The sequence below is a fragment of the Equus przewalskii genome, chromosome 21, assembly GCF_037783145.1.
Source record: "Equus przewalskii isolate Varuska chromosome 21, EquPr2, whole genome shotgun sequence".
NCBI lineage: Eukaryota > Metazoa > Chordata > Mammalia > Perissodactyla > Equidae > Equus > Equus przewalskii.
This window is the reverse complement of record NC_091851.1, coordinates 31,638,177-31,661,300: the sequence shown is the minus strand read 5'-3', so window position 1 is coordinate 31,661,300 and position 23,124 is coordinate 31,638,177. Positions and strand designations below refer to the sequence as shown.

Below are 23,124 nucleotides of genomic sequence, written 5' to 3'. Positions count from 1 at the left end.
GGACGATCCATTAAAACGACCCCATTTGGATAATGAGCTGGATGGGGCCAGCCCTGTCTGTGCCTCCAGAGGCCATGGTTCTGCTACTGTCTGAACCATCCCACTGGCGGCTTTGTTTGCACACCCGAGAATGTATTGGCCACTTGAATCTGTTATAAATTACCAGTCTGGAAATAAATATCGTATCTGGGTCCCCAGTAAGTAACAGATGCATGAGTGCAGAGTGAGATAAATGCGTTTTGGATGCAAACCTCTTTCCATTGCTCACAGACAGATGGAGGCAGGCCCAGTGCTGGTTTGCAGTCGAGCTGCGTGCTGTGTAGGTGGGACTTAAATGAACTCAAAGTTCTTTTAAGGTTAGGAAGTTTCCTGTACCAGCTCTTGGCAAATCCCCAGAGGAGCCCCAATTGAGCAATACGTTTCCTTTTATCTCCAGTGCTGAGGAGTTGCGTGGTTAGAATGTTTTCTCTTTGGGGACTGCATGGGTTCTTGGAGGCCAGAGGGGGTCTCTTTGCTTAGATGCAGTGTGCTGTGTGCACAGGCACACAGTATGCATACATTCATTCATTTGATATGCATTTATCAAGCCTGATGGCCTGGGCTGACTTCTCTGTGCTGGGGACACAGATGAACAAGCCAGAGACAGTCCTGCTCTGTTGGAGGTCTCATTCAACTGGAGAAACAGACAATAAGCATGTAAATATACAAAGAACATTATGCCATTTGGTGATAAGTATGCTAAAGAAAAAGAAACCAGAGAAAGTGGAAATAGGTTGACAGGGTGGTGAGGGAAGGGCTCCCTGCGGAGGTGACTGACAACCAAGCAGAAGGCTGGATGGAGGGAAAGAGCAAGCCTGGGTGATCTGGGGACAGAGTAGGCACAGGGAATGGCCAGTGCTGAGACTCTAGATGGAAACACGGCTATTCTTTCTGAAGAGGAGCAAGACAGCCAGTGAGCCATGGGAGAGGGGTGAGAAATTGAGGCTATTCTGAAGGGATGAAATTGGAATAACAGGGATGTCAAGATGCCCACCCTAGGCTTAGGAGGCCAATGCAACCACCACCTCAGAGAACACTTCTCTGGCCTCCTTGGCTGAGTCAGCTCCCCGTGGGAGCTCCAAAGAGCCGCACATCTTCCCCTGGGGAGCCCTTATCCCAGTGAGTTGATGTCTGTAAGCTGCTCAAAAGCAGAGCCCACATCCATCTGGTCGACTTTTGTATTTCCAAGTGCCTTGTACACGGTACTACATGCTCAATTAATACCTGTAGATTGAATATTGAATGACTGAGAGGACAATTAAATGAAAATAGTGAACCCAAGTCATCTCATCCCACAACTGGAATGGGAATTTCTTGCTCAGAATTTCATCTCGTTGACTTTCAAGCACATTAGAATCTTCCAAATCAGTTTCCTCCAGAGAGTCTTTTGTCTTCCAGCCTGTGCGTTGAGGGAGTGTCCCAACCTCACCTCAGAGACATATTCATGCATGTATGCCACCAACCAGCCTCTCCTGAAAACTGCACCCACTCTGGGTGGCAGGTCCCGTGGCCCAGGAGGAGAAAAGTACAAAAACTTCTTGCAGCAGCTGCTGTAAGTGCATTAATCGGGCACATGCAAAGCCCTGCAGGCCCGCTCGGGAGGAAGGAGGTATCAGTTGAAGTGCAGTGTGGGGAAGCTGGGACACGGGGCGTGTGGGAGGGGATGGAGAGGGACGACTGGAAATAAGGAAATGAGGCTGGAGACAGACGATTATTCCCCAGCTAAGGCATTTCGATGTTATCCTGCAGGCAATGGGGAGCCATTGCAGGCTTTTAAGTGGGGAAATACCATAATCAGATGTGCATTGGGAAATTCGCTCTGGCAGAAAACAGGTGGGCTGTGGGACCAGACTGGAGGCAGGGAGGTCAGCAAGAGGCTGGTTCCGTGGCCCTGGTCAGGGAGGTTGAGGGCTGTGAGGGGTGATGATGAGGACAGCAGAAGAGGGTGGACTTGAGAAAGCGCACCTTTCCAGGCTCTAGGAGACTCCTTTCTATTCCCAAACCTACTCAAGAAAACGTCCAGAGTCCAATTCTTCCTGTGAGCTTGGGAAGCCTTGTCCATCTTGACTTGGAGGAACAGATCACTCTTCCTACCTCTCGTCTGCTTCCTACCTCTGTCACAGAGGAGGGCTCTTACCACATTCGTGTGCAGAGGGGAGAGCGTGGCTTACCATTTCAGGGTCCCCCTAGTGGCCGGCATAGACTTTTAGTTGTGGTAGGCGCTCAATAAATCTTTGCCAAATAGACAATAAAATAATAACAATAGCAAAGATATATACGTTAAATCTTAGAATAGTGCCTGGCACCTAGTAACTTGTATTAACTTATTTAATCCCAACAGATATGCTATGATATAAATGCTGATATCTCCATTTAATAGCAAAAAATCAATTGAGGGACAGCAAGGTTAAGTAACTTGCCCCAGACCACACAGCCTTTGAGGGCAGAGCCAGGATTTAAACCCAGGCAGTTAGGTCCAGAGTCTATGCACATAGCCACCCTGCATTGCTGCCTTTCTAGTTGGTTTGTGAGCCGCTGGTTTATTGGGCATTTGCTCTGAGTCTCACACTGTGTGAGGCTCCATGGGAACTTTTTCTTAAACTTAGGGGTAGTGTTTGTCTTCAAGGAGCTGACAACTTCACTAGAAAAGATAGGACCACTCAAACAAAGAGTTTAGATGGGGTTCTTGATTCATATGTGGTTAATCCAACAGTTCTGGCCTTGGGCTCATACAATCAACCCAGGCCTGACTAGAGTATGTTTAGGAATTAGGAGGTACCTACTAAATATTTATGGAGAAAGTGGAATGAGGGAGAGAAATGTACAGGGTACTCCAAAACTAGTCTTTGAATCAGAAAATGGATCCAGAACTTCACAGATGCCATGTCTGTTTCACCGTAAACCACACAGATGGTCATTCTGGCTTATTTCCTGAAGAAGGGGGCTTTGAGTCAGCTCATCCATCTCGACAGGACAGAAAGACTGATCACCAATGTTAAAGACAAAAATAAATATTCATCCAACTTTAGGACTTATTTTCTCCTAAGATGGTTAAACATAAAGGAAAGTAGATTTCAGGGTTGTCAACCACCTCTCCTCCAATAATACTCTATAGTTATCATCTGTCTTTTTAAAAATTTATCCATTCATTTATTCATTCACTCATTTATTCATTAAATAAATATTAATTACATTCAATGTTACATACTGAATGCAGATCTGTCTCCAAAACTTGAACTTCTATCCAATAGGATATACTTCTCTGTAACAAGAAAGGGGATCCTCCATGTATGCAATGCCTGGGCCAAAGAGAAGGTCACCTTCAACCTCTTCCCCAGTGATTAGGATTATGGAGCATTAGAGATACCCCACCCCAGAGCACAGCAGGCCTGTTGGAACACTCTGAAATGTACAGGGAAATCAGAAACTGGTCTCTGAATTAGAGAGTGGCTTTATCAGTCTCTAGGTCACACCTACACAGGGTCCTTCCCGATGAACAGGACTAATTCCAAGCCCATCTATGTTGCACAGAGAGGCAGTGTGGTTTCACTCCCAATTTTCTTTTTCTAACTGTTGGTAATGCAAAGAGCCAACAATGCAATGGTTTTCTTCTTTCAGGTGCCCTACAGGGCTTCATGCAGTGTTCTGCATATAGTCATGGCTCAGGAAAGACTTTTTGGGGGGTGATGTCCCACCAAAACCTGAAAAGTCTTTCTCCACTTCTTTCTGGGTGCAGGGGCATGAGTGATGCCCATGCAGTCTTTGCTCCCAGTCCACTAGCTCCAAGGCAAGCTGGCATGGGCACCTCACAAGTAACTATAATAATAATCATTTAGTGATTTACTCAGTGCTTGATGTGTATTATCTTATTTAATCTTTGTCACTTCTCTGGGAAATGTCTAACGCTATTCTCACTTTGCCTGTGAGAAAAACATGTCTTGGAAAGGATAAGCTATTAATATTATGCTGTTTGAAACCTTTGACTGGAGGCTTTTCACTGTGCTTTTCTCTTGTTATCCAGGGGTACCATAGACCTCGGCACTACATTGCAACTCAAGGTAAGCACTCTCCTTTTCCTCTAAAGGGCCCTTGCCCTTCATTGGAGGAGAGGAATGAGCTACGGGCAAAGAAGTCACATAAGAGTAGGGCTGGAGAGTTTCCAGAGGTCCTTGAGATTGTTCATTTGTTTCTTTGGGAAGGAAGGAGGTGACAGGTTCACCTATAGTGGGGAGGGACATGAGTAAGAGAGGAAGGAGGTGTCATTAGAAAATAATCAGGCAGGATGGACCAAGAGCATCAGCCTCAGGCATGGGCCATCAATATCTACCATCCAGAACTGGAGCGGTCGGTGCCTTATCTCCTCAATGGGTGTGTGCCCAGAAGAGAGAAGCAGCCAACTGTCCTAGAAAGCATCTCGCCAGTATGTTTTCAGAAGGCTTAGTATTGATCATACCTCTCAAACCCTTCTGGGAGGAAATCCTGTGGATAATTATATATGTGGACAGTGACTTATGTGTAAGGATTCTCTTCACCGTGTCATCTATAACAGGAAAAAAGTGGGAAATCTTAAATGCCCGACAACTGGTAGATTGATTAAATAAAGTGTGATACTTCCATATTACAGAAAATTATGCAGCTATGAAAAATGTCATGCTTGGTAAGAATTGTTAAGGGCATGGGAAAATGCATGTAATATATATGATGCTTATTACAGTAAATGCCTACATATACATATATTCACAGAAAAACGGCATTGAAAATTTTATATCAAATGCAGGTATGACTCTTGTAATTTTAAAAATGATGACTGACCAAGACATTGAAAGAGGAATTTCCCGGAAAATTACTTTGGACTCTGAGATCCTATCTCCAATTTCTTATCTACTTTTTTTCCTCCTTTCTGTTTTTGCTCTCAGCGTCTGGCTCCTGGCAGTTCTCTGTCCTCCTACCTTCCACACCCCAATTTCCTTCCTGTCTCTCACTGAGATTCTGCAGCCCAATTTTTGAAAATTCCCTTAAGCTATATTATTAACCTGTAATATAGTCCAGATAAGGTGAAGGGTCAGCAGAAAAGTGGGGCTAGTGAAAAGGGTCTGAGCTGAAGGACAAGAGAAGGAAGCTGTCGGCATTTCCCATGGATGCTGCAGACTTTGCAAGTTTGGAATGTGGCTTTTGTTATCCGTACTCCAACTTCACATGCCTCAGGCCCCAGTGTCAGTTACTCGAGTGTCCCAGTGAGGATCACCTGGCCTCACTCTTGCTCACCTGGGTGGAGCCTTGACTGACCAACCAGCCAGGACAGCCTCTTGGCTGCTTCCTGAACTCACAGTCTTTGATCCTGTCACCTTCTCTGTTGGCAGGTCCAATGCAGGAGACTGTAAAGGACTTTTGGAGAATGATCTGGCAGGAGAACTCGGCCAGCATCGTCATGGTCACAAACCTCGTGGAAGTGGGCAGGGTAAGCCCCTCTTGCAGTTACCTGGATAGAGGATGCTGGCATTGCAATCCTGAGCATCTCTCTGTTCTGTGCATCGTGCCAAGTGCCTCCTATTCAATATTTCACCCTCACAGCAACCTACAAGAAAGAAATCCCCCTCCTATTTCATATTCTAGGAATTTTCTTTCCCTTCAAATCCCCTCATCCCTTTCTTCACCCTCACTCTCCGTTGATAACGTCATCTCGTACAGTTTGAGGAAATTAAAGCCATCAGATGTGAACTCTCTCATCTTCACCCCTACTTGTATCTACAGCCATCTTCTCATTCTTCCTCTCTATTATCAGGTTGAACCGTAAAAAGTGGCTGTTTTTGTTGACCCCAAATGATAGAATATTGGCCATTTCTTATGGCTCAGCCTCATATGATGAATGAAATGACTTTTGCCCTTTCAAATGTAAGCCTGGTGCCTTACAAAACAGATTCTGCTCGAGAGTTTTCTCATCTTCCCCCCTCACTTGAAAAATAAATCTATTTCTCATTGCTAGATTATTCCCCTCAGCATACAAACATGCTGAGTACCTTGCCTCTTAAAAAGATAGAACAAGCAAACAAAGCTGATTCTCTTGTCCCCACTTTTCTGCCAAATTCTAAAGACACACACAGGCTCTGTTTCTTCAACCCAACATAGTGAGATCATCACCCACTCCATTCCACCCATAGTGATACCGTCAATATTACCAGCATCCTTCATGTTGACAAGTCCAACAGCCACTTCTCTCTTCTCATTGTACTCAACCTTCAGCAGCATTTGACCATGTGCTACCTGCTCTTCTTCCCCTGACCCCTAAACCTTCATATTCTTCAGGGTTCAGGCCTTGGTCTCCCCCTCTGCTCTATCTCGACTCTCTCCTCCGTGGTCCTTAGCTACTCCTAGGGCTTAGAAATGGGACTGCAATTCTCAGCTTGCTTCTGCCTACTTGGTAAACTGTGGCATGTGGGTGGGTGGGCTGCTGGGTTTAGAGGCAGGTGCACGAACAGCAGACTTAAGAGGGCCTCTCTCCTTATCACGTGAGCTAACTAAAGAGTGGGCAGGTAAGTTTTTGTCTTAGCAAGAGTCAGCTAATCCATGAAAATAGAGTCCTGGCCTCCAGGATCATGGGAAACAGAGAATCTGGGCCGTCAGTCGTAATCCAGGAAAAAGGGATGGAGACCTCATGACCTCATAGGAATTCAGGGCCAGGAGAGACTTTATCCATGAGCCCACTCTTTTCTAGTCCTTTCCCCAGTTTTACAGATGAGGAAACAGACCCAAGGGAGTGGAGTAACCACCCTGAAGTCACCCAGCCAGAACCTGGCCGTGATCTCTCACTCTTGACTCTCATTTTAGTGCCCATGGTGCCTCCACTCAGGACTGCTCCCCAGGGACAGAGGCCCAGGGTGCGGCTACTTTGGACAAAAAGGCCAGCCTAGGATATAAGAATTCAGAGGCAAATGCTGTAACATATCCTACATTGGAGACAGATTCCCCTGATGGATGGATCCTGAATCTAATTTGGATTTGGGGAGGAGACAGGAGAGCAATCTCTTAATGGAACTCCTGCTAGGAGCCAAGCACTGTGCCAGAGGCTTATTGTGCATCACTCCATTTTCTCTCCCAACAATTGTATGAGGCAACGCTGCTGGTAATTATTCAGACGGCCTGCCTCTGCATCCTGGCTCCATCCCTCAGTAACAGTTGACCTTGAGCAATTTTCTTGGCTTCCCTGTGCTTCTAATTCCTCATCTGTAAAATGGGGATGATGATAGTATCTATATCTACTTCATAAGATTGTGGTGATAGTAATTAAACTAATACATGTAACGTGTTCGTAGAAGACATAGTAAGCAGTGTTAGACATGGTAAGCAGTCAATAGTGTTAGCTATCATTATTAATAGGAAGCTGAGGCTCAGAGAGGTTTTAGCACTTTCTGGAAGCTACACAGCAACTGAGTGTTAGATCCAAGTGATGCATCCGTTTGCCTCCAAAGCCTGTTGTGCTATGCCAGCATTTCCCTAAGTGGGTTCCATGGGATGCTAGTCTGCAGGTTGCTTAGTGAGCAGAGGGTTCCATGGTTAAATACGTTTGGGAAATGCTGCGTACTCTTTGCCCCTTTTGGAGAGTCATAAAACACATTAGCCTGAGCACATGAACTGAGCTGAGTGGTCCTGTAGCAAAGCGGCCTGTTTAACTTTGTTTAATCCAGCATTTCCCAAACTCATTTGACCACAAAACCTTTTTTTGTTTGTTTTTTTGTTTCTTGTTTTTTTATCTAACACCTATTAGCACCCAGCGGAACACACTGTGGGAAATGCCACTCTGGGCCGCGCGGCGTCCCCCGGAATGGTAATGCTTTTGTTCTTTTAAGGGGAAAACAATGATGATCTCTTCTTCCTCCTGTGGACTGTGGCTTAGAGTCAAACGTGGGATTAGCTTGTTCGTAGCGTCTGCACCCACCGCCCGTGCAGAGAGTGGTTGCACAGACTTCCCTTTGAGGCCAGCACTTGCTGTCCTTTCCCCAGCTAAGAGCCTTCGCCTTCCAGCCCCCGAATACCACTTGTTAATAATGTCCCCTCCCAACCACTTCTGCTTCCACCTCCTCACTATATCCCAGCTTTTATTCTCATCTCTGCTCAGCTAACGTGACTCAGCTGTCCCAGCCCTGATAGAACAGAACAAGGACCCAGCCAAAAGTGGAAACTGGCCACTAACCTTGGACAAATCGCCAAACCTCCAGACTTGAGTATTATTTTCATCTATACAATGGGGCCAACACTACTTGCCTGTCTCACCTAGATCTATTTGATCACTTAGTGTGATAATCGGTTTGAAAATTGTATGGAGCTCTGCAAAAGAAGGTACTACCATTATTCTTGATGGCTCCAGTTCCTCTGGGACTGAGCTTGGCCCTGTGCACTTTGCTGATCCCTGGCCAGATGAGAACCCCTTGGACTGAAATTCCACCGAAGTAGCCCTTGGGTTTATTTGAACGGGAAGACCAGATGAAGCTGCTGTTCACCCTCAGCCACCTGCTCATACGTCCTCATCTCTGTCCTTTCTCACAGGTGAAGTGTGTGCGCTACTGGCCAGATGACACAGAGGTCTACGGAGACATTAAAGTCACCCTGATCGAAACAGAGCCCCTGGCAGAATATGTCATACGTACCTTCACAGTCCAGAAGGTAAATTTCCCTGTGGCTGTTGGCAGCCTGTCCACTAGGCAAGCCGGCTTGTTTGTTCATTCAGGATGCACGGTGAGCAAGGGTCTGCTCTGTGCTCATTCTGTGCTTGGCATCAGGGAGAGGTCAGCAATCAAGTTAGATGTGGATCCTGCTCCAAAGGATCTCACCTTTAGCAGAGGGACAAACAGAATTCAACAGACAAATAAATGGCATAATGACGCATGGTGGTAAAAGCCACAAAGAAACATGCCACCAGTGGAGACAGGAAGATGAGGGGGTCAGAGAGAGCCTCCTGGAGGAGGAGGCATTTAGGCAGACAAAGAAGGATGAGAAGCAGCCAGCCAAGGGAAGAGCGGCAGGGATATCCTCCCAGGCAGAGGGAAAGAAACGTACAGCATCGAGAGGAAAGAAGATTTTTGATGTGTTCTAGGCCTGTGGTTCTCAACTGGGGGTGGCTTTATCCCACAAGGGACATTTAGCAATGCCTGGAGACAATTTTAGCTGTCCAAACTGAGGAAGGAGGGATGCTACTGGCATCTAGTGGGTAGAGGCCAGTGATGCTGATAAACATCTTACAATGCACAAGATGGCCCAGCCCCCAGCAACAAAGAAAGATCAAGTCCAAAATGTCAACAGTGTTGGGGTTGAGAAAGTCTGGTCTAGGTGTGGAAAGGAGGTCAGGGTGGCAGGAGTTGGATGAGCAAGAATGAGATAGCAAATTATTATTATCATTTATAATTTAGTTATTATTGAATCATTACTGTTATAATGATAATTAACATTTATTGAGCACTGACTAAACCGGGTGCTTTTCTAAGTGCTTTGCGTAACTTAACTCGTTTAATCCTCCCAACAGCCCCTTGAGGTAGGCACTATTATTATTCCCATTTTACAGATGAAAAGAGTTAGGCACAGAGTGTTTAAGTCCCTTGTCCGAAGTTGCCCAGGTGCAAGGTGGCTGGACCAGGAGTCCCACCTCAGCCACTGACCTGAAGCTCATTGTCACTCCCACCACACCATAGCTGCCATTTTCTACAACAGTGGCATTAATGGACCAAGCGGCCACAGGCCTGAGGATGCAGAAGGCCTGGGGCCTCACTGCCTTGAGAGCTGTGCCCTTGAGTTTGATGGGTCCTCATGAAGGTCAGAGCAGGCACATGCACAGGGCCGTTCCTGCGAGCATGGTTGAGTGCAGGACACACTGCTCCCAGCAGCTCGCCCTTCAACCCCCATGCTCCTGAAGGCCTGCGTCTGCAGACTCAGGTGAAGACCCAGGAGGGAAGAGCAACCCTCCACTCTGAGGAGGAAAACAACAAGTACATCCATGTGATCTTAGATTGGGTTCCTTAGAAGGAGAGGCTGAGACAAGGATTCAGGTGCACATGGAGTATCAAGGGAGCACTCTCAGGAGAAGCTTGTAAGAGATAGGAAGAAGCAGGAGAAGAAGGGGGAAGGGGCCAGGCAAGGACAGAGTCTCCAGAGAACTCTAGCCTAGGCCTGATCCACGGGGGCCTCCGGAGCATAAGCCACAACACAGATTGGCTCCCTTGAGGCAACAGGGCCAGACTTTTGCACCATCATGTCAATCAGCCCAGTGACTGTGGACCAGCCAGTGAAGGGCAACCTCTAGGGTTAGCTGGCTCCTGTCAGCTGAGGGTGCTTCTCCAGAAAAGGGGGCATGTATGAGTCACTAGCCATCAACACTCCTACAGCTAAGGTCTGGGACTCAGCGCAGCAAAGAGGATCTGAACAGGACACTGATCTTGTCTACTGCACACACAGTTAGTACAGGAATGAGAGGAATGACTGGGGACGTGGTGGCCCTTCTTGGGCCTCGGACCCTGAGCAGGGAGGCCTTGCAGAATTGCAGCCAGCCCAGCGTATTGAGGAGTCTGTAGTTCTTTCTCCGAGTGTCATCTTGTTTTTCTTCCAAACCATCACAAGGGAAGCTATTACTCATGAGAAGACACCCTTAGAAGACCCCACGGGTCTCGGAGGATTAGTTCAACGTGGCCAGCCTCTCCACAGCACACGGGCGGGCGCTCAGCAAACAAGGCCCAGGTTATTAGCTCCAGATCGGTTCCCAAGATAGAGACCCAGAAATAATAAACAGGAAGTGTTGTCTGCCCTTGAAGAGAGCGCAGTCCCATTGGGTAGAGAGGGCTCTTGATAAACAGTCACAGCGCAGGTGGTGAGGGCTCAAACAACAACTCCCAAGGCTGAGCTGATGTGGAGGATGGAGTGAAAAGCTCCAAGTATTCTCGAAGCTGTTTTCTCTTCTCCTGCTTCAGTGTCTTAATCTAGGCCTTTGTTCACTCCCACCTGGACTTCGGCAGCAGCACCTCCTAACAGGACTCTCTGCCTCTGGTGTTGCCCCCTGTCTTCCTTTGGATTTCTGAGAAGCAGAGCCTGAGGCAAGGATTTGGGTGCCCTTGATGGTGTGTTGAGGGAGAGCTCTGAAGAGTAGGGGAGTGAGTCTGGCAGGACAGGGCAGGGGAAGGAGCCAGCATGGGTGCCTCAGCCTGATGCCACAGGGAGCTCTGGGGCACAGAGCTGATCCCATCTTGAGGCAAGGGGGTCTTTTGAACCCCCATTAGGGTAACCCACCATCCTGGTTTGCCCAGGACAATCCTGGCTGTAGCATTGAAAGTCCCACGTCCTAGGAAACCCCTCAGTCCTGGTCTCTCTAACTCTCTCTCCATCACTGAATGCCAGCTGCCCACCCCGACCCCCACCCCCACGGGAGGTGGCTCCTGTTCAGCTGAGAGCAGTTTTCTGAAGAAGGGGGCAACAGAGAGCTGCCTGCAGCCGAGACTCAGTAGCGGGGGTGGGGGGGGCGGTGCACTGACTCAGAAGCAGGGATTTGGCTGGGCGCCAACCATGTCCTCTACACGGCTGCCCAACACACCCACCCAAATCCATCCTCCGCAGAGCAGCCGCATGGTCCTCCTGAAATGTAAGTCTGACGATGCACTGCCCCGTCTGTGCAGCCATCTGTGCAGCCTCCTCAGAGCTGCCCAGTGCCTCTGGGACAAAGTCCAAGGGCCTTAAAGTGGGATTGAAGGCCTTCCAGGAGCCAGCACCCACTCGGCCTCCCGCTCCCAGTCCCGCTGTCCCTCTGCACCCGTCTTCTACCATCCTCTGAATAGTCCTGGGCTGCTTGTGAGTCTGTGCACGCGTCTTGCAAAGTCCCATCCCCATGCCTTTGCCCGTGCTGTCCCTCTGCCTGAGAATCGCTCCATCTCTTCAACTGGGTAGTACTCAGGCATCCATGTATCATAATGGTTAGGAGTGCAGACCATGGAGCCTGACAGCCGGGGTTCAGACTGTAACTTTACATCTTACTAATTGTGTGACCTTGGGCATGTTACTTAACCTTGTTTAGCCTCAATTTGCTCATCCATAAACTGGAGATAACAATATGAGGATTAAATGAGTTAGTACATTGAAGTATTCAGAAGAGCGACTGGCACAGTCGATGCGTAATAAATTTTAACTATTATTTTCACTATTAATATGTTTCAAGACTCAGGTCAGGCATCACCTCCTCCAGGAAGCCTTCTCTGATTTCTCCTTTCCCCAGATGGGATTAGCTGACACTCCTTTATGCACTTTAACAGAATTATCCACTTAAGAGCCTGCCTCCCTCACTAGACCATGAGCTGTTGCAGGAACAGTGACTGTGGCTTTTCTTTCCTCCTTCCTAGTGCCTAACACAAGGCTGGGCACAGATAACCCTCAGTGACTATTCTTTAACTGAAAGAATGAACCATCAGACAGTCTTCCTATTCAGGGCTCTCTCAATATCCACAGGGGATTTGTAAGTAGAAAAAGTGGGTGAGGGACCTGCATAAGCAAAGGCTCAGAGGTGTGACCTGACCATGGGATAGTCAGAGAATGGCCCCGTGGCCTGGCGGGTGTCTATGTGAGGGGCGCTGAGAGGGGACAGGGGCACCGCAGAGCCCTAGGCCCCACTGCCCCCATCGGTCAGAGAAGCTTTGCTTTTATTTGTTTCCTATCTTATAATTCTAAGTAAGAATCTAATTAATAAAGAAGTCTGCTCTTTTGTTTTAATTTGAAAGCCATGCAGACTGTACGTACAGCACTGGGAAACTGGAGGACCCCAGGTCTCAGCCACTGACGGCCTCTGTTCCACTGGAAGCAGTTTGAACTTGGTGTTTAAGGCCAACACGTCTCTGAATCTGTTCTGCTGAATATAAGTCCCATAAACCCTATCAAAAGAGGGTCCTCTAGGGGCCAGCCCCTTGGCCTAGTGGTTAAAGTTCCATGCTCTCGGCTTCAGTGGCCCAGGTTCGTGGGTTCGGATCCTGGGTATGGACCTACTCCACTCATCAGCCATGCTGTGGAGGCATCCCACATAAAAAGTAGCAGAAGATTGGCACAGATGTTAGCTCAGGGCGAATCTTCCTCACAAAAAACAAAAATGGAAAAAAAAGCTCCTCTGGGCAATCACTGTGGGTGTTATATGCCACCTTGGGAATTCAGAATGTATATTAGCACACTAAAGGCTCTGAGAAGTCCTGCAATAAAGCAATCACTTCCACCTTATTGACTTCCAAAGTCCCCAGACGTAACAAATCACAGAACCACTCTATGCGGTAGCCCCTATTCACCCTTTGGGGAGGCTGGCTCCTCAGTGCAGCAGCTGCCGCTCCCCATGGATGCTGGGCAGGCTAAGTGGGGGCAGCAGCTGGAGGAACAGAGGCCCTTCTCTCCTCAGAAAGGCTACCACGAGATCCGGGAGCTCCGTCTCTTCCACTTCACCAGCTGGCCTGACCACGGCGTCCCCTGCTATGCCACCGGCCTCCTGGGCTTCGTCCGCCAGGTCAAGTTCCTCAACCCCCCCGAAGCTGGGCCCATAGTGGTCCACTGCAGGTAAGTGACAGGCCCCCCCCTCTAAACAAGGGGGTTCCTGCAGCTCTGCTCTCTCGAGGAGGGAGATACTGTTTTGCCTGTGACATTTCTTCTTCACCTTAAAGACTCCCCTGCCTGTGTCCCTTATGCTCAGCCCTTTTTGATGAGCCCCAGGTCCCAAGGTCTAACTGCAACAGTAATAGTAGCAGTAGCAGTCATTGTTATTATTGTTAGCCCTGAAATAGGAAAGCCCCCTGGGGAAGTGGGCTTGGCACTGACAGCATCTGCTACAGGTGCACTTGATTCATATCACTTCATTTACTTCTCACCCAACCTTGAGAGGTGGGCGTTATTGTCATTCCCATTCTACAGATGAGAAAAGCGAGGTGCTGAGAAGGTAGACACTGTGCTGGGGCCACACAGGTGTGAAATGGCAGAGCCTGGATCTTTAACCTGCTTTTCTCTGGATGCTTGCCCTCATCTCCTTGACATGGCAGTGGAGTGCCTCGGTGGAAGTGTGCTTCTCCTCATTTCTATTATTTTAAAAATGAATTGCTGGCCTGCAGGGTCCTTAATAGAGAGTAAAAGGACAGCGTCAGCTTCACCTTCTTATGAAGAAGAGACATTTTCAGCTGTGACCTAGAAAGTCACATTGGGAATGAGTGGCATGTCTTTGAATCTTCCTAAGTGGAGATGAACTGTCATGACAAGGGCGTTAAGAATTGGAGGAGGGTGGACATCTGGACCTGAAGGCCAGCTAGCCTGTGTGCCCTTTCCTTCCCAATGCCTCTCATTTCCAATGCGACCTTGGGTCCGGCCTACATGCTGTCACCGGCATGCCGGGCATCTCATCCCCGCCCTGGCGGTGTCCACATCCACCAGGGTCTTGAGTCTGGTCAAGGAGAGGCTCCATAGACTGTAGATGTCTCAGAGCCAGCCCCCTTCTCACACAGCATCCATTCACCCTCCTGCAAGAGCGAGGTGTGAATTAGAAAGCCCAGTTCACAGATGACGCAATTGAGGATTAGGAGGTAATCCTCATCGTACCCCATGGGCTCTTTAAGCATTTTACATGTATTCACTGCTTTATAACACATGACAATCCAAAGACAATAGACCGTTTGCCCCCAAGTCCCACGTCCCAAAGAGCAGCCAGAGCAGGGGTCAGAGAGAAAGGGCCACAATGGCAAACATTCGTCAGCCCCTCCTTGCCTGATGGCTCTGTGTCTCTATCTCCTTTGCAAGTCCCCTGAATGCACCTGAGCAGAATGGTACACCCTCCTGAGGCTCTTCTGAAGATTAGATGGGTTGGCTGGCATACACTAGGTGCCTAAGAGAATTCCAGACATATCATAAGCACTTAAAAATATGACTATTCTCTGCCTCTTAATGTTGTCACCCTCTCCCCAACTATTAATCCTTCAGGACAGGAACCATGTCTTACTCATCTTCATATCCCTTCCCCCAGTCCCAGCATCTAGTGCATAATAGGTGCTCAATAAACATTTATTGAATATAAGTAGCAACCATTCATTGAGAAATTGCTATGTAGCCAGGCACAGGGCTAGGCAATTTATGTGCATTTTGCTTTTTAAACATAATTTCATGCAATTTACATGTATTGTGCTATTAATGCTCCATGGTGGGTCTATTTATTATTATCAGCCTCGTTTTATGGAGGAGGGTATTAAAACCCAAAGAGGTTGAGTTATTTGCCCCAAGTCACACAGCTGATAAGTAGTTGAACCAGGATTTGATTCCAGGGGTCAGATCCCAAATGTGCTTAATTGTTAAATTAATTGATTAAGTGATTAATTGCTACGTGACACTGAAATAAACACAGCTCAATGCTCTTGAGAACCATTCAGGGAGCCGTGTTATACGTGTAAGAAAACAGGCTCACAGGCACCAGGCAGCTTATTCACTGACGGTAGATCCAAGATTCAAAACCGAGGTGGACTGGTTCTTGCCCCTAAAACAGGTCAAGGATGAGACTTCAGAGAAGACATGGATGTGGCTCTTCGTGCTCCTTCCTAGACCCCAAGGCCTGCCTGCTGAGTCCCTTCTGGGAGTCTGGATTGGGGGCAGGGTATACTCTGGGCAAAATAGAAGTCAGACTTAACTCAGTTCAAACCTTGAATGAATCCTCTGCTTCCCATGGGTTTACTTTCCAGATTATCGAGGATGGATTTCTAGGGGTTTGCTTTCCAGATCTCTGTGGGTGATGGTCCCCACTGGCCTATCCTCCTTGGATTTATGGTCAGCCAACATTGCTTTTCCTTCCTATTCCATCACTCTTCCTCTTTGCATTTCCTTTCATTTCCACATTGTGAGACAAAGACACTTGTTTCTATGAAGGAAACAAGATGTGAAAATGCAGCCACAGTGGGCCTCCCTGGTAGTCTGGCCTTCACTTCCAAAACCATGCGCATTTAAGGCAAAGGTTCTTCTATTTGTCTCTGTCCAGCGCCATGATTCTGAAACCCAACATTGATCTTGGAAGGGCTGGCTGGGGTCCATGTGGTCCCATTGAGTTCTTCTGCTGTTTTGTACTTGGTCTGAGATGCTCCTAAAGGAAGCCAGAGGTGATCAGAATCGAGTATGTGTCAGACTTGATACCGGAACAGGGTCTCAGGACCGTCAGCTGCTCCAGTTTACTGAGGCTCCTGCCTTGTGATCCTGGGAAATGGGATCAAGTGGAGCCAAACCCAGGGCTTGGGACATGTGCCTCTAGAGTCACTCTCTGCCTTTGGGACAGTTCAGAGGATCTGGTTTCTGCCCTCTCACTAACTCCTCTCTGTTGTCTCTCATTTCTCCTTCCTTGCTTCCATCCATCAACCCATTTGCTGAAGAAGACAAAAGAAAGAGAGAGATGAAGGAAAGTGGGGGTGGAAGGGGAAAGGAAGGAAAGAGATGCTTATCAGGCATCTCCAGTGTGCCAGGAACCATGCTAGATACCCTAGAGGTGGATTAGCTTCAGCCATAAGGTGAGAGACTGCACGCATGCGTGTTGTGTACACTGCGTTATGTGCTATAACGATTATTAAGAGAAGAAGTGCAAGAGCAAAGACTCTGGAGCCAGACTGCCTGGGTCAAAGTCCCAGCTCCACCACTTGCCAGCTGGGTGACCTCGGGCAAGGTAAGCGCTCTGTGCCTCAGTTTTGTCACCTATGAAATGGAGTAAGAAACTTCCCAAAAACCTTATGAAAGAATGAATAGGTCACATTGGTGAAGCACTTAGAACAATGTCTGGCACTGTATAAGGGCTAAATGAGCGTTTGCTACATGAGTACAACAAAAATAAGCCAGTCCTGTTTAAAAAAAAAGCCCCCAAAGGCAAGCATCACTCTCCCATTTTACAAAAAGAGAACTGAGGCTCTGAATTTAGTCACTTGCTCAGGATCTCCTGGTAGCATTGGCATTCAGATTGTTCTGTCTGATGTCTACAGTAGACTGCCTCTCTGCAGGGTCCTCGGGGACAGGGCTGAATGGGAGGGGCCTCCCCAGGGCTGGTTTCACCCCAAGGTCCCTAACACAGACCCCTGTCCTCTCTTCCAGTGCTGGAGCTGGGAGGACTGGTTGCTTCATTGCCATTGACACCATGCTTGACATGGCCGAGAATGAAGGGGTGGTGGACATCTTCAACTGTGTGCGCGAGCTCCGGGCCCAGAGAGTCAACCTGGTGCAGACGGAGGTGAGTCCTGGGGGACTGAGCCGCCGGCCACCTGCAGCCCCGGCCAAGGAGAAGCATGGTAGAGCAGAGAGACCCATGCTCTGCTGGAGGCATCCTTAGAAAGGGTCCTGGGTGTGGGAGAAATGAGAGGGAGTGAATCGTGGATTGCTGTGATGAGACCACCATAGAAACTAGGACGTCCCTGCCGACACTAAGGGTTCGCAGTGCAGGGACTTCCACCAATGAGGAGTGTTGGTGAGTACCCCGTCTCTGACAGGAGGCAAGCAGGGACTGAATGACAACTTTTAGGAGTTCTTTGAATAGTATTCGTACCTGGAGTGAAGGAGAAGAGAGATAGGGAAGGATTGGCATTCACTGAATGTCACTGCAGAAATGGCTGAATCAACAGTTAATGAGTACTTGCCCGGGATTCTGGAGATTTCAAAAGAGATAACACACAGCCCCTGCCCTTGAGGGAGAGGCAGACCTTCGGCCATCCCTCTGGTCCAGTGAGAGAGCCCAAGACCGAGAGAAATGGGAGAGGTTCATCTTTATTGCTGAGCACCCTACTATGTGCCAGGCACCATGCTAGGTCCTTTGTACTCAGGGTATTGCTTCCACTCCTCACAACAAGCCTATGGGGTAGGTTCTACTGGTACCCCCCTTTACAGATGAAGAAACTGAGAAACTGGGTCCCCGAGGCTCACGCAGGCAGATGGTGGTTGAACTTGGGTCCGTGTGACCCCAAGGCCCATGCTCTTTCTCCTGAACCGTGCTCTCTCGCTGGGCAGCCTTTTCTGCCTGCGCTCCTCCTCAAAGCCATGGTCTGTTATTCCTTTAATGAGCACATGTTCTGGTTCTAGTGAAGGCTGTGGGTGCCCAGGTAGTCAGAGCTGGAGCCAACAAGGAGCCGCATCCATCATCTTCCCTGCAAAGGGAAATTACCCCGGCTTTGGGCATCACCAGTCACTGCTGGCTCTGCGGGAATCCTCTCACTTGGAGGCTCATCCACATAAGACCTTGCTGTGGGCCCTAAGCCGGCTCCAACAGACCAGTCTTCTGGCTTCTTGGTGAGGCTCCTAAAGCCAAGAAGCGGCTTTGTCTGTTCCCAGGTACATGCACACAGAAGGCAGTCTCGTTGGCTGGTGTTAAACATGTGGACCTTGCTGTCTGGTCTGGGGGAGACAGACATTCAAATAGTTTATCATGGTGCATCTGGATAAGCATTAGGTATAAAGAGATGGGCCAAGTTCTGCAGGAGAACGGTCACTCAACAAACATTTGTTAAGGGCCTAGAAGTAACAGCATTAACTCCTACTTGGTGGGTTTAGAGAAGACTTTCCAGAGGGAATGAGTCATTGACGGCATAGAAAAGGAGGAGTGATGTCCTGGGGGGAGAGAACAACAGGTGCAAAGAACTGAGATGGCAGAGGGGACGGCACATGTTTCAGGAGCAGATCCTGAGATAAGGATTTGAGCACAAGTGATTTATTTAAGAGGTGACCCCAAGACACCCTGGTTGGTGAGTGGGGAAATGTGATAGAGAAGGGAAGGCAGTCAAGCTTTTTGACACTATTAGAATGTTTTACAAGCTGTTTAACACTATGGGCACTGAAGCCCCATCCTGCTGGGAGCTCTGGGAGATGGCGTGGAACATGCACTTCTGGGTTTCTCACCGAAGGGAGAGGGAACTTGGGTGTTTATCCCCCAGCTCTCCACCTGACATGGCTTGGGGGCTCCTTCCCAGGGCGTTACCTCTTCGGCCCTACTGGATCATTCTGCACACAGCCCAAGTGTGCTTCTGGGACTGGAAAAAAAGCCCTCAGCATGAATCCCAGGTGTTTGCAGTAAGCAGCCTTCAGCAGGTAAAGGTGAAAGCCAAGGGGACATGGGCAGGACACCAAGAGCACCTGCGTGTCCAGAGGTTTCTAGTTTTTATCAATGACTGTGCTGTTCAATCTTACGTAAGGGCCAAAACTCACCATAGCTCGGCAATCACTAAGAAACATGGACATGTGGCCCTTTAGGTGATAGGATAGAAAGCAGGGATTCTGCAGTATAAATCATGCCCATCCTTTACAGCCACAGGAGTAAATGTGGACAGCGAGCTCCCAGGCCACTGCTCTTACCCGGGACCCTACCCCCTCTCCCCTTGGCTTTGCAGGAACAATACGTGTTTGTGCATGACGCCATCCTGGAAGCGTGCCTCTGTGGCAACACCGCCATCCCGGTGTGCGAGTTCCGCTCTCTCTACTACAATATCAGCAGGCTGGACCCCCAGACCAACTCCAGCCAAATCAAAGACGAATTTCAGGTATGAACAAACCCCAGGCCCAGTGACCCAGCCCACTTCAGCAGCACTGAGCACACTCATGGGGTTTTCTTTGTCAGAACTGATATGTGTGTGTGCTTCTTGTGTCTGCAGCTCTAGACAGCTGCAGAATGCATTCCAGAACATAAAATGCAGAGCCACGAGCTACTATGAACCAATCACTCAGTGATGGCTGATACTTGTTTTTTACTATGATTGTGTTTTTGAACTGAGGTCTTAATTAGTTCTAGTCCAGGTTGTGGGTGGAGACAAGTTTATACACACAGGTGTGAATTTCATGCTCCTCTGTCCCTGGAGAGACTCAGGTTTTCTCAGTCTTTGTACAATTAGAGTGTGTCCTAAATTCTCACTACTCAAAGTGGGGTCTGGAGATGGGCAGCACCGGCTTCACCTGAGAGTTTAGTGGAAATGCAGAATCTTGGGTCTCACCTACTCCTCCTGAACAAGAACTTGCTGTTTAACAAGACCTCTGTAATTTGCCTGCACGTTAAACTTTGAGAAGCACCATCCTAGAGCTCAGCTGGGGCATAGCAGATCTGCGCCTTGGAGCCCATATGGTGAGAATGGTGGCAGCTTTGGTCTGGAGGCCTGGATGGGAATCAACGAGTAACGCAAAGCCAGAGTCTAGTCCGTTGTCCCAAGGTCAGTGCCAGGGTCATACTTGGGCAACAGGAGCTGAGAACCAGGCAGGAGGAAGCAAGGAAGCTCCAGGACTTGAGGGAAAACTTCTGGGCCCATGGTTCCACGGGCTGATACCCCAGCCAGGCCACTACCTAAGTACTCCTTCAAACAAGTAGACTTTATTGATTGGGAGTAAGACCCAGTGTTGAATGAGGGAAAGATGGAGGACATGGAGACCTGCTGGTTGCTCAGAGCATCTAATCTATTGACTGGGCAGTTCAGCTCTGGCTCCATACTTGCAAGACTCTGCAGAACACAGCCCTGAAATTTTCCAGACTTACTAGAGCTTGCCCCTTGGGGGTCTCTCACCCATCCTGAGCTGCTCCTCCAACCATCCTTCTATTCTCAAAAAGCTTTCTCTCTGAGACGAGTGCTGGTAAGATCTTTTCCCTCATTCCATGACATGCCAAGGGGTCTTTAACACCCATTAGGGACTCCCTACCCCTATTCCCTACTTTATGACTTCCTGGCTGGCCCACCCTTGAATGCAGCACTGGCTGAAATGAACAACTTAGCTCAAATGGTTGGCAGGTATTGACAGCCTATGCCTGCACTGTGTGTGGGCGTGTTGCCCCTGCAGTCTTCACATCGTGGCGGTGTCACACAGCCCCCGGCAGAGGCTCTCAGTTCCCAGGGCCTGGAGCAGCCAACAGGAGATGATAGAACATCACTGTGGAAGAGAAACAAGTCCTGGGAAAGGGATTGGAGAGCTAAGCTTGGAGGATGGAGATGGGGGGTAGGCTGGGTTTGAATATTGCTATTTCCTCTGTTTGGGGCAACCATCTGAGTAGTGCCTACCTATCCACCTTTGCACCCTAAAGACCCTCAACATCGTGACTCCCCGCGTCCGGCCTGAGGACTGCAGCATTGGGCTCCTGCCCCGGAACCATGATAAGAATCGGAGCATGGATGTCCTGCCTCTGGACCGCTGCCTGCCCTTCCTCATCTCGGTGGATGGAGAATCCAGCAACTACATCAATGCAGCACTGATGGATGTAAGCTGAGCCCTGCTGGGGAAAGCTCCTGGCTGCCATTCCAGGGAAAAGATTTTTCCAAGTTGGAGGTGGCTGGACCCCAGGGCACAGGCACACACCCCGCCCCCCACAGCCAGCTTCTCCCTCCTTCTGGTCTTCCTTGTCCCAGTGACATTTGCACCCCTGAAGGCACTAGTCCAAACCTATATGCAAGCTGTGTTCTTGGCTCTTTTACTCCCACAAAAAGCCTAGAAAGAATAGACCAAAAGCTTAAGAGGGGTCCCCTGACACCACAGCGAGGATACAGGACCACCCAGTCCCCCCTCCTGCTGCCTACAGAACTGACCCTCAGCCTTAAGTTGAGGTCAGGAAACATTCTCGATGCCAGGCCTTGGTCTGGGCCCTGGGAACATAAGATGGTACAGACATAGGTTCTGCCCTCCAGGAGCTCCTGGGCAGGTTCCCAGGTAACTCCTGTGCAGGGGCAAGAATGAGGATGGCACATAGTAGGTGCTCGGTAAATGGCCATTGGACAAGTGATGGGATGCAAAAAGGGAGCATGGAGGGGAAACAGGCCACATTCTTGACTGTTCTCTTGGGGACATTGTCTCCTACTTTCTCAGCATCAAGTCCAAGAAGGGCACTCCTGCCTTGGGCTGATTTGGGATTAGGAAGTCATGTCCCTGCCCCTGTGAGTCCACACTCCAGATTCACATGCTTCCCCTTGGGTCCTCCAGCTACTTCCAGTTACCTTCCCTCCGCCTCCGGGATGTAGAGATGTTTGCAGCAGGATATATCATCTAGTCTCGTCCTTGCACTTTTCAGCAAAGGAAACTGAGGCCAGAGAGGGAAAGAGACTTGCTTGAGGTCACCCGGAAAGCTAGTGGCAAAGCCAGAACCCAAGAGTTCTGGCTCATGCTCTAGAATTCATTGTTTTAGCCACCCGACGGTTTGCACAATCCTGGAAGATGCAAACATCTTGCCTCCCAAGGCTCAAGACCAAGAACATCATGGCCTGATTGGAGATGAGCCCTTCCAGGTCCCCTCTCAACTCTTGTCTGAGGTCACGTCCACCTAGACCTCCCATCTCACCCAGAACAGGCAGGAATGTGGGGTGCTCTCTCCTGGGTCAAGACCAACTATGTCTGTGACCTCTGATCCTCCTGAAACTTTCTCCCCTATGGCCCTCAGTGTTGGAGGCAGGGAGGTGATGGGAGGTCAACACCTATCTCAGCTCTGTAGGGGCCTGCCCTGGCCTCTGCCCGCAGGGCACACAAGTCCTCCGTGGAAACCCTGGCTATGGATCCAGAAGCAGAGAGTCTTGTCCTGGTCAGATCAAATAGCTGGATGTGGAAGGAAGACTGCTAGCTTTAGCTTAGAGCCTTCCAAGGTCAATGTGTGCATGCATGTGTGTGTGTGTATGCATGCCTGTGTGTGTGTGCTTTTGGGTGGTAAGAGATGGGGTCTGGGGGTGCACCCACACTTCCAGGTTCCTCCTAGCTTTGTCTCCCACTTGTCCCAACTCCCTCTCCCTGCCGTCCTCATCCAAGCAAGGATCAAACATGCTCCTGGCCTCCACTTAGTAGGTTAGATGCTGCCTGGAGTCAAATGCCTTCTGCCAAGCTCTGATGCTGATTCTATTCTCTTTGTCCATGGGGCATTTCTCCTGTGAGCCATCACTGGGGCCTTTGCCTTTCTTGCAAAAAAAAAGTCCTTATCTGTATTCCAGCTCAGTCTGTGCATTATCTGGTAACCATAGCAGCTTTGCTTCTAGCAGAAAAATATGAAGTCCTCTGGGTTAATTTTTAATGTTTCCCCTGGTAAAGGATGATGTTATCCATGAAATGGATTGCTGGCTGATCCCTGAAACCCGGCAGGAGCACAGATCAGGA

General features: G+C 48.9%; 1 protein-coding gene across 17 annotated transcripts in view; it reads left to right on the top strand.

Annotated features, from left to right (window-relative positions):
- PTPRT (protein tyrosine phosphatase receptor type T) overlaps nt 1–23,124 on the top strand; it is a 1,018,757-nt gene that overhangs the window by 968,742 nt on the left and 26,891 nt on the right. For 9 of the 17 annotated variants that reach the window (XM_070589264.1, XM_070589256.1, XM_070589255.1 and 6 more), the window contains 8 exons: nt 4,061–4,097; nt 5,400–5,497; nt 7,802–7,861; nt 8,581–8,697; nt 13,439–13,593; nt 17,131–17,266; nt 19,410–19,559; nt 21,080–21,253. In XM_070589264.1, the coding sequence (XP_070445365.1) occupies nt 4,061–4,097; nt 5,400–5,497; nt 7,802–7,861; nt 8,581–8,697; nt 13,439–13,593; nt 17,131–17,266; nt 19,410–19,559; nt 21,080–21,253 (927 nt within the window). The remainder of the gene's footprint in view (nt 1–4,060; nt 4,098–5,399; nt 5,498–7,801; nt 7,862–8,580; nt 8,698–13,438; nt 13,594–17,130; nt 17,267–19,409; nt 19,560–21,079; nt 21,254–23,124) is intronic. The other 8 variants (XM_070589262.1, XM_070589261.1, XM_070589260.1 and 5 more) reach the window with 1 other exon arrangement.